We start from the raw sequence: 17,073 nt of genomic DNA, 5'->3' as shown, positions 1-17,073 counted from the left end.
ATGATTCATTGTCATTTGTGCTCATGCAGATTCCTCCCTTCTGTAGGTGCCTTGGTTCTAATCAGTACCTGAAAAGCAAATTTGGCAAAAATTATTTGCTGCAAATAAAAGTAAAGGGAGTAGAGCATGGCGAGCTTGTGAATACTGAAATTCTGAAGATCTTTCCACATGCAGCTCGCCAGGAAAGGTAACTTCCAAATGTTTCTACAGTTTGCCAGATGTCTTGAATTATTTTAGTAAATGTCATGGTTCTATGACTACATAAATGACAATTCAAATTAAGTGATTCTGTATATTTGGGGATGACCTAAACGATCTGAAAAATACTGTGTGATTTTTTTAAGACAAATGTCTCAACCAATAGGGGATATTGCTTTCCAGGAGCTACAGAATACTGAAAGTAGTACATGAGTTAGGGGGATGGGGAGAGGAAAGCAGGGTAAGAGATACTTGGACAGCTTATATTGGAAGATATTGACACTCAAAAATTATTGCAACTTTTCAGAGCTCTGATTTTTTTTGAGGGGGGGGGGAATTAAACAGATTTAGTGAAAGGATTAAGACTAGAGGAACAGCATTTCTGTGGCTTGAATTTATGGATTCTTGAAACTATAAAGGCCAGAGATCCTAATCTAGGTAGTTAATAGTGACATGCAGCCCACATCTGCAGATAATTAAATCCACAGCCTGGGACAATGATTATTCTAATCATATTTTTCTGCAAACTTGGGGTGTGTTTGCAGGAAGGGGCTGCTGGCCACAGCAGTGGACTCAAAGAACAGCTCCGGGCCCAGTTGCTGTGGGCTTTAGGAGGGACGTAGGGCCCAGGTATCATGGCTGCAGTCTCCAGGAGTAGCTTGAGGCCTGGCAGTCCCCAAAACAAGCACCAGAAGAGGCTTTAGGCCTGGCTGTTCCATCCTGGGTACCATGGCAAAGCACTCTAGAAGCTACCTCAGGCCCAGTCGTGTGACAGAGGACTCCAGGAGAGCCAAACAAAGCAACTGGGGCCAGTTGCAGTGGGAATGGCTCTGTTCTTGGAGCAATTCCTGGGTACTGTTGTTGCGGTGAGGCCTGGAGTTGAAATGGCAGGGGGCAGAGGCCTCCCACCTATAACATATAATATTCTGCAATGGGTATGTGTGAAATGAAGGATGGGGATATATGCCACAAGATACAAATTCTATCCTTATCTCTCCCATTGAATATTGGGAGGGAAAGGTATTGATATTCTCTTTCATTTTACTATTCAGGCTCAGTGCTAGATGAGCAAGAAACTACATATTGAACTCTAGAATTTAGTTGGGCTATAATACTTGGTCAGTATTACAGGGAAAGGGTAATTTTTACTGTCCTCCCCTGCAATTTTTTCTAGGCCACTAATTTGTGTTTCATTCTCTTGCTCAGTTTGCCTTCTATTTTCTTTAAAACATTTATTAGGCCTCTTTTTACCTTATACAACCTCAAAGCAGCTTACAATATAAACACTATAAAATGTATAAAAAAATCATACATTAGGGTGGTATATAAGTAATAAATAAATAAAACTCTCTTCAGTTGCTTACTAAAATTTGAGAGCGAGTGGGGCCAGGTGCACCTTCCTGGAGAGTTTCTTCCATAATTAGGGTACCACCACTGAAATAGTCCTCTCTCATGACTCTCAAAATGAGCTTTTTAGACAATGTGACTGTCAATAGGGCCTTTCCCTGTAATCTTAGTTCTCAGGGAGGAACATATAAGAACAAATCGTCTTTCAGATACTTCTGTGCCAAGCAATGTATGGCGTTAAAGGTCAAAACAAACACTTTGAATTCAGAGTGGATCAGAAGCCAATACTCTTCCAGAGTAGTTCTAAGTAGAGCACATTGAAATAGTCCTGTAACTAGGGCACTGTAGCTACATCAGACTAGGGGTGTGTAACGCCCCCCAACCAATGGTATTTTTTGAGTTTGAGTGGTATATTGATGCCCCCAAATATTGGCATTTCCTGATATTCTTGAATCCCAGTACCAGGATGCTATTGGACCTAAGTTAATAATCAGGAATGCTGAATTCTAGACCTTTTAAAGCAGTGGTCTCCAACCTTTTTATCACCGGGGACTGGTCAATGCTTAACAATTTTACTGAGGCCTGGGGAGTGGTAGTCTTTTGCCGAGGGACATCGCTGCCTGAGCCCCTGCTCCGCTTGCTTTCCCACTGGGGCCCCTGACTTCCTGCCACCCACTGGGGGGCGCTGCCAGCAGCAGCTGCATAGTGCCATGCCAATGGGGAGCCCCAGCCATGGCGGCCGCTGGAGAGCACCAAAGGTGAGCCGGCGGCAGAGTGGCAGGGCAGCCCCTGAGGCAGCAACCGGGGAGGAGGACAAGGAAGAGCCGTGGCCCGGTCCCAACTGATTCATGGACCAGTCCCGATCCACGGACCAGTCCCAGTCCAAAGACCGGGGGTTGGGGACAACTGTTTTAAAGGACTGAGATTTCTTTAAATGCTTCAGAGTTCACTCCAAGCCACAAAATTTTGGGTAAAGGCCATAATTGTTGGTTATTGAAATAGTTTCAAACAAAGCAAACAAAAACCAGTTAGAAAGCTCATAGGTTCCTTTTAGCCTGCTTGTTTTCTGCAAGAGTATTCATTACTATATATATATTTCCCTTCCTCTTAGGATATCAACTTTGTTAGCCTACAAAATACCTATGGAGGATGCACTGCCCCTGTCAAAAGCTTTCTTCATGCTAGAGAAAGGTAGATGTATGATACTTAATTCTGTATTGTCTTGACCATTATTTTCCATTGATGGCTGATGGATGAGAGGCATCATGTATTCCCACCATACCTATTCAGTGAACTTACCTTGTACCCATTTCTTTAGATGTCCATACATGGGCATAAGCTTTGAATAGTATGAGTAATATCCAAGATAAATTTTTCACTAACACAAGCTTTTGCTATTTCCCATTTTATCTAACCCTTCCTGAAGTTATTATTGCTGGTCCCCTATCTCCTGTGAGCTGCATTTCAGATAATTCAACAGGCTAAGGGGGGGGGGATTTGAGTTATTTTGGTGGAAAATTTAGTCTTTAACTATGTGTATGTACTAGGCATGAGTGGTTCAGCTCAGATAAATCAGAAAGTATCCAAATAAATGCTGATTCAGGTACTTTTTTTGCTTATCCAAGTTGAACCGCCAATTCCCTGCACTCAGATAGTCTGAATCAGAATGGCCAAATAGCGCTTTGGTCACAATTCAGCCATCCAAATGCCTTCCCCTCATGCTTTCTTAGGCAGTGATTTTGAAGGCAGAAGGAGAGTGTGTCAATCAGCTGATGATGACTGGTGAGGCACTTACATGGAGTGTGTGGGGTGTCTATCATCAACAACTGATAGGCATGCTGACTGCAATCAAAAGGGAGCAACCAGCTGTTACCAGAGATGTGCACATACGTGTCCCAAGACACATATAAGTTCTAGTAGTGGGGAATTGCTTTACAAGAGATTTGGTAACAGCAAAATGGATCGTTTGCCAATGTTTCCAAGGTGATTACACCCTTTTGAACTCAAGGCAGATAACAAATAGTTATAGGCAAAAATATATTTAGCACACTAGCATTTTAGCAGACAGGAAAATAAAGGGAGAAGAGAGTTGCAGTAGATATATTTACTGAAGAGCAGAGAAGTCAGGGAGCAACATGACCAATGAGCAGTGAAGTGTGTTCCAAATAGATCCAACTCAGAAGACACTTTGGATTGGCAGAGCCAGAGTATCTATAGTTTTTCAGGGAGAGGGAGTCATGCAGAGCTTTTGATGGGGGGCATGATAGGGGCATGGTGGGCGCATGATATAATTTTCCATGGGTAGGGAGTTGTAAAATGGCCTAGCCAGATCAGGAAATGGGAGTTAATGGATCTACCCCCCCCCCAAAAAAAAAGAAGCATCATATCAATGGGTCTATTTATGAAGGTGGGGGAAGCGATTCCCCCTGGCGGATTGGCCAAGAGTGAGTCATAGGTGTGAGACAAGGAGATTACCTAGGAGCTCCTAGGTAAACACAGTTATGCTGGTCACTGAATCAGCAATCAATGGGGGGGGGGGGGAAGCACAGTATCTATTTCAGGCTGCAACTGTCATGTCAAATCTGTGACTGAGAAAAAGATGGAGTCTGGCCGAGCAGGGTCTTGGCAGACTTTAACAGTGCCTGGCTTGGACACAAGCCTAGACTATTGAGAGGTGCCACTGGTTGTGGAAGACATTGAGCCAGGGCAGGGTCCTGCCATACATAACACAGCACATCCATCAACTCATGATGGCAGACATCCCACCTACTCTGTTTAAATACCTTCCCAACTGGGGAGTAGACAGGGTGCCTGTCAGCAACAGCTGATGAACATGCTGCCTGCTGGAGTGACCAGCATGCCCATCAGTTAATGATGACAGGCACCCCACCTGCTCCAATTAAATGGAGCAGGTTGAAGACCTGTCATCAAAAGCTGATCAGTATGCTGGCCCCAGATAAAAAGATCAGTTGATGATGCTGATTATCTGATGATGAAGCCCCTAAATTTTTCAGAATTAGCCGAATCCAAAAAGATGAAGGGATATTCATGCACTGTGTATTTGGCTGAATCCAAAACAGTACAATTTTTTGTATCCGTACAAATTTCAACATGAATAGGACCAAATTATAAAGCAGAAACCAGTCATGTGATTTGGGTCCATGAACACTGCCTTTTATCTGTATACATTCCGTTCAAATGTTATGTTTATAGATGACCTAACAGGCTTGTTCAATGTATGGGGTGGAAAGTGTGGTCCAACTGACAGCAAAACATAATTAGTTTAATTTTATATTCACACAGCTAAAAAAACCTTCAGTCTGGAGGAGTACAGCTTTTCTCTGAACACTTTGGAACAGGTAATGTGATTTTAAAAATTCAATAATAAGACAACATTTATAATAAGAAACAGCTGCATTGTAACCCAAATCTGGTTTAATCTGGACTGAGCTATCTTCAGTCATTGCAATCCAGCATCTCTGTGTACATCATCAGCTGTTACGTGCCCCATACTCCCTTTGCAGGCTTGGGGGAGCATTTAAAAAAACTGGGGGGGGGGGGGCTATGTAACAGCTGATTCTGACAGCCAGGCAACTGTCATGATCAGCTATTATGCAACCATGCTCCCTTTAAATACCACCCCTATCTTCACAGGCAGGGGTGGTATACGTGTTAAATGTTCCAAAACCACCTGGCATGGGCGGGGCTCAAACTGGAGGCTTTGGAACATTCAACAAGTTGTTAGATGTACGTACACTCCTTTATATATTATATATTCAAATAAATCAGAATGATCCTTAGCTCCTCTAGCCACTATTAATTTTGTTAAAATTCATTCAATGCCTTTCAGTCACTTTACTGTTCATCTAAAGAAGCTATATTTTTCTTGTATCACTCAGGTTTTCCTAGAACTTTGCAAAGAACAAGAGCGTGATCATTTTGATGCGGCTCTGGATTCAACTTTTGAATGGAAACAACTGCAGCAGGATGATTTCTAAACTGTTGTTCACTGAATCCAAAAATTTACTCTGCTGTTCTTTTGAGGATGTGAGGTAGAAGGAACAGCATAGAGTATCTCTGTCTCAATTGTTATGTGCAACATTTTGAAACAAAAAGTAGCATGTACCAGCTATTAGAACCTGTTTATATATGGCTTATATAAATATTTCAAAGGCATGCCACTGGATTTTTTCTACATACTTTTGTATTTACTCAAATGGTAGAATTGCATGCCATGCCTGTAAAATGGAATCCTGATAAGAACCTGAAGTTCATGCATCTCTCTATACCACTAATATAGCAATCATATACTTTAAAGCTAAAGATTACTATTTGAATAATGTTTGGGTAACCTGTATAAAAGAGGGATAAATACTAGAAGGGTCTAGTTTTTAAGATTTTTGCCTATCTGGAAATTCTACATTTGTATACTTTTATTAAATTGCCATAACGACTCAGGCATTTACTTGGAGAGGTATTCAATCAAGGGACAGAATTCTAATTACAGTTGAATTTCCATTTCTGGAGACTGAAATTAAAAGGCTGTAAGTTAAATTCGCATTGCAATACTGGTTTTTATTTAAAATATGTATACATTTTCTTGCACCAATGTGATAGATCCCTTGGAATTATTCCATTAAAATAGGCTTTCTCAACCAGGGTTTCATGAAACCCTGGAGTTTTTTGATGGCCCTGGAATTGTTTCATGAATGAGTGGGAGTTAAATTTTTATACATTTTTAAAATGTGTTAAACATTTATTGGGAGATATGATGATATATGGTCATGTCAACCCCCATCAAAATGACCGGAGATTGGCTTGGAGGGGATGGGTGTTGTAACGGTGAGCAGATCTCTGCTACCATTTATCAGAATCTCTGCAACCAGTTTTATTGAACCCCTTGCCACTTATTGTGGAACAGAAAGAGAAAAGAGGAATCACCCTACCCACTGCTTAAGATTGCACCTTTAGCATGCCTTGAGAGAGTGGAGTTTTAAGCTTTTGCCTTAACTCCTGAAGGAGCAGCTTTCAGTGAGATGCTGGAACACATATAGACTTTAAAAGTAAAATAAAGTTTACTTGCTCATATTTACTTAAACATATATAATGATCACTGATCTGACCTCTTGTCAGATCAGGGCCACAGAACTGAAGAGTTCCAAGAGCCAGTCATTACATGCTGCTTGCAAAATGGAGACTCTAAAACAAGCACAAAGAAGCAATGTGATTCTGAGCACAAAAGGCTCAGCTTCTCTTCTATTGAAGAGAGGAAGTGGGTGGTCCCACCTGGAACAAAGGTCTCTGAATTGTTCAGAGGCTACACCAGTTCAAACTGGTTTCTTGGTTGAGTCTGCAATTTCTGCCAGGCATTTCTCCTGACTACGAACTTGCAATGTAGAAACACCAGCTCTTCAAAGTAGGCCTGGACCAAATAACTCGCGGATTTCACTTCACCAAAGGGGAGAGGCCCTAGACATGTATATAGCTATGCTTCCCACCTGTATTCTGCATGATTACGCCACTTCTAGGGCTTATTGAGGTCTGAAGAATGTTTCAGGGAGTTCTCAATATTTAAAAAGTTGAAAAAGGCTGTGTTAAAGGAAGAGGTAATATTTAGCCAATTTCCCCCCTCTCACTATAGACCCTTGACTCCCCCCCCCCCCTCATCTTCACTATCTTTTAGGAACAACATTAATGTTATATTGCAGAAAGGGTGTTTAAATCTTTCATAGTATAAACTGCCCATCCATGAGAGGAGGGGTCTGCCTGCTAACATAGAAGTGATCCATAGAATCTAAGCCAATTATTTCCAAGGTAGTTAACATGCACTAATAAAATAATAGAATATGAAATACAAAAAAAGAGTGACTAAAATCAACAGATTCAGGTGGGTAGCTGTTTTGGTCTGATGTAGCGAAGTTTGAATCCAGTGTACCTTTAAGATCAACAAAGGTTTAGTCACAGTATAAGCTTTTGTGTGCAAGCACACTTCTTCAGTCAGATACAGTGAAACAGAAAGATTAACATAAAATATAAAAGGCATGAACAGTTCACGAACTATAGGAAGTTAACCTCTTGGTTAACAGGATAATCCAGGATAATCCAGGATAATCCCAGTTAAACTGACAGAGCCAGCCAGAGGGCACCCTTCGTACTCCTGGTGAACACCTCTTCCCCAGCCATAGACGAGCCGTGTGGCTCGCAGCAGCTAAACAGAGCGGCGCAGAGGGAAGAAAGCATAGATACCAGTTGACTGGAAGAGGGGGGCTTGGTGTGCATGCAACCCCTTAAATATGAGGGGACTGATCAGCCCCTTCAAGCCCAGCACAAGGGCTGGCAAGCCACACCTGGTGCCCTGGCCACCTGCATGCTCGTTCTCTTTCTGGCCCCGCCAACCACATCTGCAGTGCTGCAGCCTCAGGTAAGTCAGGGCCATCCTTATCACTGGTTACCACCAGCATCGCTTCTGGAGAGCAGACAGCAGGGCTTGATGTGCAGATCTTACCTGGCAGGCTAGATTGTATGGTAGGAAACATTTGTTGAATATTTTGTGTAAAAATATTAGCAGAGTTAATATATAAATGACATGTGCCTGACAAGGCACAAGGTCTGTGGCAGAAGGTTTATAGTATAAAAAGCATTTTTAATTTAGCTATTAGAGTAGGGGAACTTTCCTCTAGGGTAGGGTAGATTTACTGTAGCAGTTCTCTTCTTCTTCTGGAACAAAGGATGGAAAGGTGGAACTAGAAATCCTTCTCTTCCATTTTCAGTTGCAAACACACAAGCAATGGCATTAGCCACTCTGCATACCAATAAACAAACCACATGACCCACTATTGCCTGTTCCCACTAGCAACTAGTGTCAATAAACATTAATCATTTTTCTGACAGACATTGACTGACTCTTGCTCACAAACAAAGGCTAACAACATTCCTTTAGGTAACCTGCCCCCACCCATTTAGGGCCTTAAAGGTAAAAAAACCAGCACTTTGAAATATGTCTGGATACAGATGGCTAACCAGTGCAGATTTTTAATCACAGTAGCCTGTGATGCTGCATTCTGGACTAAATGACCAAATGACATTTCCAAACCATTTTCAAAGGCAGCCCATATGTTGTGTGCTATCAGTGTTCACCATCAGAAATATGTAACACTTTCATATCCAGAGTACAGAGAAAATGTTTCTTCCCTAATTGCTTATGTTTACGTAGGACATGTTTATGTAGGACATGCCAATCCATGAAGTGTTTTGGCTTACAGAGCTGCAAGGCCGTTTTCAGTGGGGAATCTACTGGAGAGTCTTGGTCTGCTATTTATATAGGTAATGCCACCAAATTTGCAAAAACATAGACCCCCTTCTAAGCTAAAGACCCCCACCAAAGTTTCAAGAAAAATTGATCCAGTTTTACAGACTCCTAAAATAGCTGTCTCCGGCATTGGGGGGAAGTGGCACCAGCCACAGACTTAAAAAAAAAGAAAAAGAAAATCCTGTCTAGATTCATTTCACTTTCCTATTCTTACAGTGACTGACAATATCATATTTTGCCTTTTCACTGAAACCTCTCCATCTGCCATCCTTCCTTGTTGTGGTCTGTCCTTACTTTTCAGCGAGGCAGGAGGGGCCTTGAGTGGTTATTTTTCAACCAAATGACATAATTGCAGCAGAGTTAGTGCTGTCTGTCCACCTAGGGGACTCTGAACAAGGTCCCCCAGCTATTGTACTTAGAGAGAAGAAAGGGATCTGCCTCCATAAAGGTAGGAGGGAAGAAGAAGCAAGCAAGAACCTCAGCTTTGCCATTATTCCCTATGTGGGACTACTTGGGGGAGGGGGCTGGAGTGGCTTTTTCAACCAAATGACACCAAAACTGCAGCACAGTGTTGCCTGTCAACTAAGGAACTTCCAAGTTGCAAGCAACCTGGACCAAGGGGTCAAATAAGACCAATAGCATTTCTCAACAACACCTTCTGAAATTAGTTGGTCGAGTGAGAGCAGAACCACTGAAGGATGGTACCCCCTACTCCCAGCCCAGCCAGCCATTCCAGCAGGATACTATAGTCACTGTCCAAGGTTTTCTTCAAGATATAAGTCATCTTTTAAATAGATGAGAATGGAGATGCCTATGGTGTTATGTATGGATGATCTAGAAGACATGCTGAATTGGAGTGACTGAAAATCTCTTGCTCAGAATCAGTGTGACTTAGGACATACATGGAAGGGGGATCATGGCCTTAATCAAATGAAAGTCAGAAAGGGTGAGTGTGCAGAGTCTATTTAAATTTAGAAAAGCTGTCCTTAGTTTGCCCTTAAAAGGACTGAAAATTCCTAGGTGTTGAGATGAGGCATGAAGTGACACTGGTAAGTCAATCATCTACTACAAAAAATGATGCCCTTGGAGCGAACAGGCAGAACTAGATCCCATGGATTGCTGAGCTGTTCCTGTGTTAGTCTCAGAGTTAAACATTGGCAGGACACAGATTATCTACACCAAGATGAGAGTAAGTAGATGTGCCTTTGAGTTCTTCGACATCTTTGTATTAATTATTAAGAAGCTTTTAAAACAAGACTGGAACCTATTACTTCAAGATGCCAGATAGAAATACTCAGCCAAATCTGAATTCACATCCTATCGTTATGTATGCTTGTATGCTGTACCGGGCTACATATAGCACAGATGAAGGGGCTGGGATTGCTTAAATTTCTTCAGAATATTTTTGTGATTCTTGTCAATAGTTGGTTCATTATTGTATACTTCCTTACAAGATTGAATGGTTAATGTAGCTAAATTCTTCTTTGCTGTTGTTTTTAATTCTTAAATCTTTTCTTAGTATATGTCTTAAGGTAAAGGTGCAAGCACCGGGTCATGTCTACAGGGTGGTTTGCCAGTGCCTTCCCCAGTCATTACCGTTTACCCCCCAGCAAGCTGGTACTTATTTTACCGACCTCGGAAGGATGGAAGGCTGAGTCAACCTTGAGCCGGCTGCTGGGATTGAACTCCTAGCCTCATGGGCAGACAGATTCAGACAGCATTTCTGGTGCCTTACCACTCTGCGCCACAAGAGGCTCAGTATATGTCTTATGGGCTGTTAAACCTACTAAAGCAAATGTGAAATAGATGTGAAGCTGAAACTGTCAATGTGTAGCTCAGGGGTCCCCAATATAATATAAATATTATATAAATATAATATAATGAATATGTTTGAGTCTTCAGGCATCTTTTGCATTTTAAGAGGGATTGGTCCCACCTAAAAGGAGGAGCTGACCAAAAATGGCTGCCAAAGGAGAAACCAAACCCCAAACCTCCTTTCTCATGTTACAAATAATTGCACATGAATACACAAAACTGAATCCTTATATATATTTTTTTTAATGTGGCCTTTTGCCAACCCTTTTGGAACTGTGGCTCAGGCACTGGAAGATCGCCAAGATGGCTGACAAAAGGCCACATAACAGAATAAATAATAATAATAATGGTAAATCAACCAAGCTTTAATACAATGTAACAGTAAACAGTTCAAGGCCACCAGCTCTTAGGAAAGCTGATAGCAGACCATGGTCTCTCTGTGAAGGTAGATTCTGAAATAGGAAACTGGCTCTTTAAAGAAGTCTGTGGACTTTGCTTTGGCTATCAATGGGAAGAACCACCTACTTCAGAATTAAATACCCCAAGAAAGAAAATCAGTGTTTTAAAAGAGGGCCTACTGAAACAAATCCAGATTTGTAATAAACCTGTAATTAAAACTGTATCAACCCCTACTGACTAAGGTCTAGTTTGCGAAGGATTAATCTCATTCATATCAATATAAAGGTTAGGCTTTCTATTTCATCATTTTAGCATCTTCATATTTTTGTATCATACCCTGAAATAAATCACATAATACCAAAAAAACATCAAAATGTGACTTTATCAAACATAAATCTTTATTCCTTACAGTTTCTTGTACCAGTGATACTGGAATAGATTATCATCATCCTTATCATTACATCACAACAATGAGAACTACAACATTCTGATGCATATAACTTTCAAGGAAAGACCTTGAAAATGTGATAGATAATGTGATAGTTATCACCAAATGTGATAGATATTGTTATGGTGAAACTCAATGAAGGGAAACAATGATTTAACAAGCTATATGCTAAGAAGTATACAAAGAGACTTAGCCAGTTGGTTTTCACAGTTTGATTAGTAAATCTGAAACCTATTTTAGTGCAAACTCCATTTAAAAGTACCTATGCATGCAGTCTAGGCTTCTGTACAACTTGCAACAGTGACGCTATTTTGGTTTGCCGTTCAGAACAAACAAGTATATAACTGGTGTCTTTATACTACACTATGTGGACTGGAATATAACTGGACTTCATTGAACAACAAACTGTACATCTGAGTGGCAAGTACAATGCAACTTCACCTCTGCAAAATGTATCCATTTTCTTTCTATGTTATAGGTCATGTGACTAATATTCAAGCCTGATAGCCCAAAATGTTTGTGGGGTGGGGTGGATGGTGAGAACATGTAAATATATTTATTGATTCTTAAGCACAGAACTGCTTTGAAATAGTATTGCATTGGGTTGACAAGAGCTTCAAAACTAATCCTAACTCAAATAGTGTATGACTTCATGAAACATACGCACAGAGTCTCTATTTAAGATACTAGAGACTTTAACTAGAGGAAATTAATTTTGATCAGAATGCTTATTATTAGAGACAACTTCCAGAAGAAACACACAGATTCAATTCAAAGTATTTGAAGCTGTAAGGGAGGGCAGTATAAAAATCTAATAAATACATTTTGTTTGGTGTCTGATTAAAAGTTAAGGTGTGACTGCTAAATTATTTTACTTAGATAAAAATTGAGACAAAATTTATAGGGAGCTGGTAAAGTTGCAAACACTGCAAAATCTGAGTTAGGTCATTACTAGACCAATAGCATTATGTGGCATGTAAAAAAAGGGCTCTGTGTCTCTTGCTGAAAATATGCATCAAGCTACATAAAGGCAGCATCCCTAATGGATGCAGTGACAGGGCTTTGTGGCCTGCAGCTGGGGGGGGGGTTGCAGTCTCCCTGCGGGCTGCAAAGCCCTGTTGCCACCGGCAGAGGGGGGCTTTACACTCCCTTTAGCCTGCTTTGTGGGCCAAAGGGAACCACGGCCACCCTCTTACGCCCTCCTGCCTGCCGCCCCTTACATATTAGTATGTAAATAATTTCTAACTGAAATTTTAATGAGATTTGTAGTCTCATTAATATTGCAGATATTACATGATGTATTACTGTTGAGTGTCCTGAAAAGGAAAGTACAAATTGTCCCAAATGGTTACATTTTATATCACCCTTGTTTCTACCATTGCTATAAAGCCAAAAAGAAGAAAATGTATTGGGATTATTATCTTTATATGGGAAAAAGCGGGTCATAAATCAGTTAAAAAGAGACATTTCAATACATTTATAGTATTGACATAAGGCAAAGAAGGTCAAGTGGCTCTATTTTGCATTTTTTTCAAGATGCGGGAATCCAATATTCTTTATTCATGCAAGTACTTTGAAATATGCTCCCAACTCACAGTGCTCAGCATACACTCCACAAAAACAACACTTAAAAAACAAACAAACCTCTGAGTATGCAAGCAACTGAATTTTATCTTACTGAATACATCAGAAAACCACTTTATCTCCTTGGGACCTTTCCCACCAAAGGGTGCTATTTAATGTTCCAAAGCTGCTGTCTTCCTCTTCTTGTTCTTTGGCAAGCTCAACAAACACCTAAAACGAGGAAGAACTGTATTAATATATTATAAGCCACATGAATTCAGCTCAACAATGGATGGTTGCCTAAAATAGTACAAACTATCACACACGGCCAGTGTACTCTTATAGGCCCATTATGCACGGAATGCAAGGTCCGCATTCGGGGTGGAATGGCAGCGGCTAAAATCACCAATTATGCATGCTGCAGGCAGCAACCGGGCACAGAGTCAACATATGCCGCCAAAAAAGCCGCATTTGCAAGATGCAGAAGAAAGTGGAGCTTCCCGGGACCAGGACGCAACCAGAAGCAGCTCTGGAGTAGCTGCGTGCATAATCGGATACTCTCTGTTTTGCTGCCGTTGCGTTCTGTCCCGTGCGTAAGCGGTTTGCTTTGCTTCTTCCTCCTCCCCGTTCTCCATGCCGCCATTTCAGTGGCCATGCATAATAGGCCATAATGAGATCAGTTTATAAATGCTAATGTAAATTTATTTTACATAATCATGGGAGTCTGCTATTCAATGTAAAGCATCTCACACTATGCCTTGAGATGTATGCATTTTTAAAGCAGGTCTTTGGATAATCAATAATTTCAGGGAGGGAACAAAACAGGAATGAACAATCCTGTTTTACCTTACCTGTTCCAGTGTTGCTTGAGAGAAGCTGTACTCTTCAATATTAAAGGCATGTTTTGCTGTTAAAAATGGCAGAAAGAGAGATTTACTCCTCAGTTGGGTATAAAAATGACTCCATGCAAATGGATATTTTGAAATATCAAATTATTTATTGACCACAAAGTTACAAACAACATAATTAATTGGACATTCTATAGGCACTATAATGTGTCTATGGAGTTTCCAATGAGTCCTGACTTCCATATTTTCAACCATACTAGAAGTGCAGTTACATAGTTTTTCTGAACATTAATGTAACTACAGAAACACATTGTGTTTTCAGCACCATATATCTTGGAACCTCCAGATGACTATAATAATTATGGATGTAATAGCTACTGTAGTTGAAACCAGATTAAGGCCATGAAGGAATGACGTATTCAATTCTCAGTACGATACGCACATATCTACATGCCATGAAATTAACTTGGCTGTGCAAACGAAAGTATGTTAGGAACACTGCAAAGTTTCAAAGGAAAACTTCAGTTAACTCAAGTACTGAGGAAATTATGACATCTGAGTAATGAAAAGTTTGAATCAAGACATATGCGATGTCTAGACAGGATTATAATGCCTTGAAACAGTACGATGAATAGGTTAAGAGACAAGAGGGCGAACTGCAGACTGAGGGACGCATAAACAGCAGACTACATTTATTTGAATGGGAAAGGCCACAGTTTTTATTGTGTACTGGTAGGAATGCCAGCGCAGTAAGGACTCAGATCCTGTCAGCTGATGACCACCCATCCCCTTAGCCTGCTTGCTAGGGGAAAAACCATGGGATGGAAGTCCAGGTGTACCAAATAGGCATCTGCCACCATGTGGTTCCCTTGCCACCTGAGGGTTGAGTTGGTCACCAGCCCCTAAACTAGATGTAACGTGAACAGCCCCATCTGAAAACCTCTTATGGGGGTTCCTATTCTTGGTTCCTAGACCTGGGTTGGCAGGCATATAGGCTGTGCTTCCCCAAAACTGGATCCAGCCTGATGTCCAAATCACCCGAGAAAGTTGTGACAAGCATTCAACATAAATCTTCACATGATACTCCAAACCAAATACCCCAAAGCACAAGAACCAAGAGAGGATAGGTGGAGGAAGTAGAACTAATTGTATGGCTTGCCAGGGCTGTGTCATCCTTGTGCAGGGGCCATGCTAATCTTCTCTGAAGCTGTGGCTCCCTAAACACTGGAGGAGCAGAACAGGCTGAAAACACTTGCATGCCTGTGCCTGGAAGCCCTGCCCCTCCCTCACTAGGCCATGTGTCTCACTGGCTGCCCAAATACAGCCAAGTTTGGTCACCACATCCTGTAATTTTGCACAGCTGAAGGGACAATCCTTTCCCTTCATTTGCTCCCCAACCCCATGGCTATAAAAGCAGCCCAGGTAAATTCCAAGAATCATCACTTCACATTATCAAAAGATTTTGGTAACTAGGACATAGATGGTGGTGAGTCTGCCATGTAAAATCACTTAGGAAATTATTGTCTTACCTTCCTCCAGTTTAGAAAATGACAATGCAAGAGAGTGGACATCTTCCTTGGGTATTTTATAAGCCAAAACTGATGAAAAACTGAAACACAATATATATATATATATGTACTGCAAATAGTCAACAGAAACAATAATCTTAAATGTTTTGAGTATTGTTACATTAGTCAGACATTGTTAGCATAAGCAGTGTGTACTAGACAAAAACTTTGTCATTATAATGCTGTTTGATCTCTGGATTGTAAATAAAGAATAGTCTCAGAAACCAAGATTTACAAATTCAATTATTCCAAGCCCTGTTCCAAACTTAGGATCTTTTCAGATACTAGATTACATCACTGAAAGCACAAGGGGGTCTGAACGGTTACCCCAAGGTCATCCACAAGCCCTATATCCTGTCACCTTCTCATCTTGCTTACCTAACATTGCAGAAAGGTATCCCTTCCTCTACTGCAACAGCAGCATCTCAGTTTTAGCAGAACATCTTGTAAGCTAACTATCCCTGTGTCTTGATGTCCCAGGTCCAGAAGGAGATGGGAAGAGTCTTCTTCATCTCAGATTATATTCTCAAATGAATAAGAGTTCTCAGAGCAGTGATGTTCATAGTTCAGGTAAATGTTCATGCCTTCTAGGTTTGAATTATGAACTTTAGCAACTATTTTCCAGAAACATCATGATGTAGATTGAGCAAAGAGGCTGCTAAGTGATGAGTCCCCCCAGGTGACAAATCAGCTGTCAACTTTTGTGCCGCCACCATAAAAATCCGATGCTCTAAAGTAGCATAATTTTAAGATCTATTTTATGATCTGTTTTAAACTGCATTATTTCAAATGACCATATTCTTTTGGTCTTTTATGTATTAACTTCATACAACTTGGTCTGAACGACTATAATAAAGTTTGAGCAACTATTTGGAAATTAAGGATAAAGTTAGAGGTTTTATCCATTTTAACAACTTACTTCTGACATAACAGGTATTAAAATGGGATTCAAATGGTAAGATCAGTGAAGGAAGAGTAGTACATCTAGTGTCATTCAATTGAGTTAGTCTAACTGATGTATTGATTGCTATTTAAATAAATGCAAATCTTCCAAATACCGTTAAAACTGCTTTAAGAATCAAAACTGTTGATCCACCATATAATTTACTTAGTTCACTTGTAATTTTGGGGAAGAATCCTTAAACTACTACAAGTAGCTTCTCTCTGATTTCAAGGGAAAAGCAATAAATAAACCAAACTGAATGGAATTTCTTAATCGAGTGACACAGAAAAGTGGAGAGCCTGAGTTTCCTATCAAGATCAGATTTCATCTCAACAAATAGCCAGTGATCACTTGCTTTCATTTCTAAAAGCACATGCGTGGAATTGGGATGCAGGTAAGGATCAGCAAAGGGAAATGGCTAATTTTTCTTCTTTGCCCATAAAAAGGTTCTTTGGGAATTTATTACAGTATTGTAACCAGGGCATAATGGTTCCGAATGTTTCAGGTGTCATGTCATAGAAAAAAAAAACACAATATCTGACTTCCTTTCAACAGTTGCTAGAAATAAATAATACTCCAGAATCCCATGCTCACAGGATTAAGCCACATTCATAATAGCTTTCCTTGATTTCTGA

The 17,073-nt window shown here is 40.6% G+C and overlaps 2 protein-coding genes and 1 pseudogene across 6 annotated transcripts in view; 1 reads left to right on the top strand and 2 right to left on the bottom strand.

Annotated features, from left to right (window-relative positions):
• The window catches only part of LOC143833042 (ATP-binding cassette sub-family A member 10-like), a 113,630-nt gene extending 107,531 nt beyond the window's left edge, over positions 1-6,099 (top strand). For all 3 annotated transcript variants that reach the window (XM_077328354.1, XM_077328353.1, XM_077328355.1), the window contains 4 exons: positions 47-187; positions 2,657-2,736; positions 4,849-4,904; positions 5,445-6,099. In XM_077328354.1, coding sequence (XP_077184469.1) covers positions 47-187; positions 2,657-2,736; positions 4,849-4,904; positions 5,445-5,543 — 376 coding nt within the window. In that variant the 3' untranslated portion in view covers positions 5,544-6,099. The remainder of the gene's footprint in view (positions 1-46; positions 188-2,656; positions 2,737-4,848; positions 4,905-5,444) is intronic.
• Positions 6,100-11,444: 5,345 nt separating this feature from the next.
• The window catches only part of ABCA5 (ATP binding cassette subfamily A member 5), an 89,169-nt gene continuing 83,540 nt past the window's right edge, over positions 11,445-17,073 (bottom strand). For all 3 annotated transcript variants that reach the window (XM_077328351.1, XM_077328350.1, XM_077328352.1), the window contains exons 39-41: positions 15,457-15,536; positions 13,931-13,986; positions 11,445-13,310 (exon numbers count right to left, since the gene is read on the bottom strand). In XM_077328351.1, the coding sequence (XP_077184466.1) occupies positions 13,203-13,310; positions 13,931-13,986; positions 15,457-15,536 (244 nt within the window). In that variant the 3' untranslated portion in view covers positions 11,445-13,202. The remainder of the gene's footprint in view (positions 13,311-13,930; positions 13,987-15,456; positions 15,537-17,073) is intronic.
• LOC143834604 (U6 spliceosomal RNA) lies at positions 15,065-15,161 on the bottom strand (annotated as a pseudogene).

This window comes from Paroedura picta, chromosome 3, assembly GCF_049243985.1.
Source record: "Paroedura picta isolate Pp20150507F chromosome 3, Ppicta_v3.0, whole genome shotgun sequence".
Taxonomy (NCBI): domain Eukaryota; kingdom Metazoa; phylum Chordata; class Lepidosauria; order Squamata; family Gekkonidae; genus Paroedura; species Paroedura picta.
Note: the sequence above shows the minus strand (reverse complement) of the source record. Positions and strands in the feature narration are given on the sequence as shown.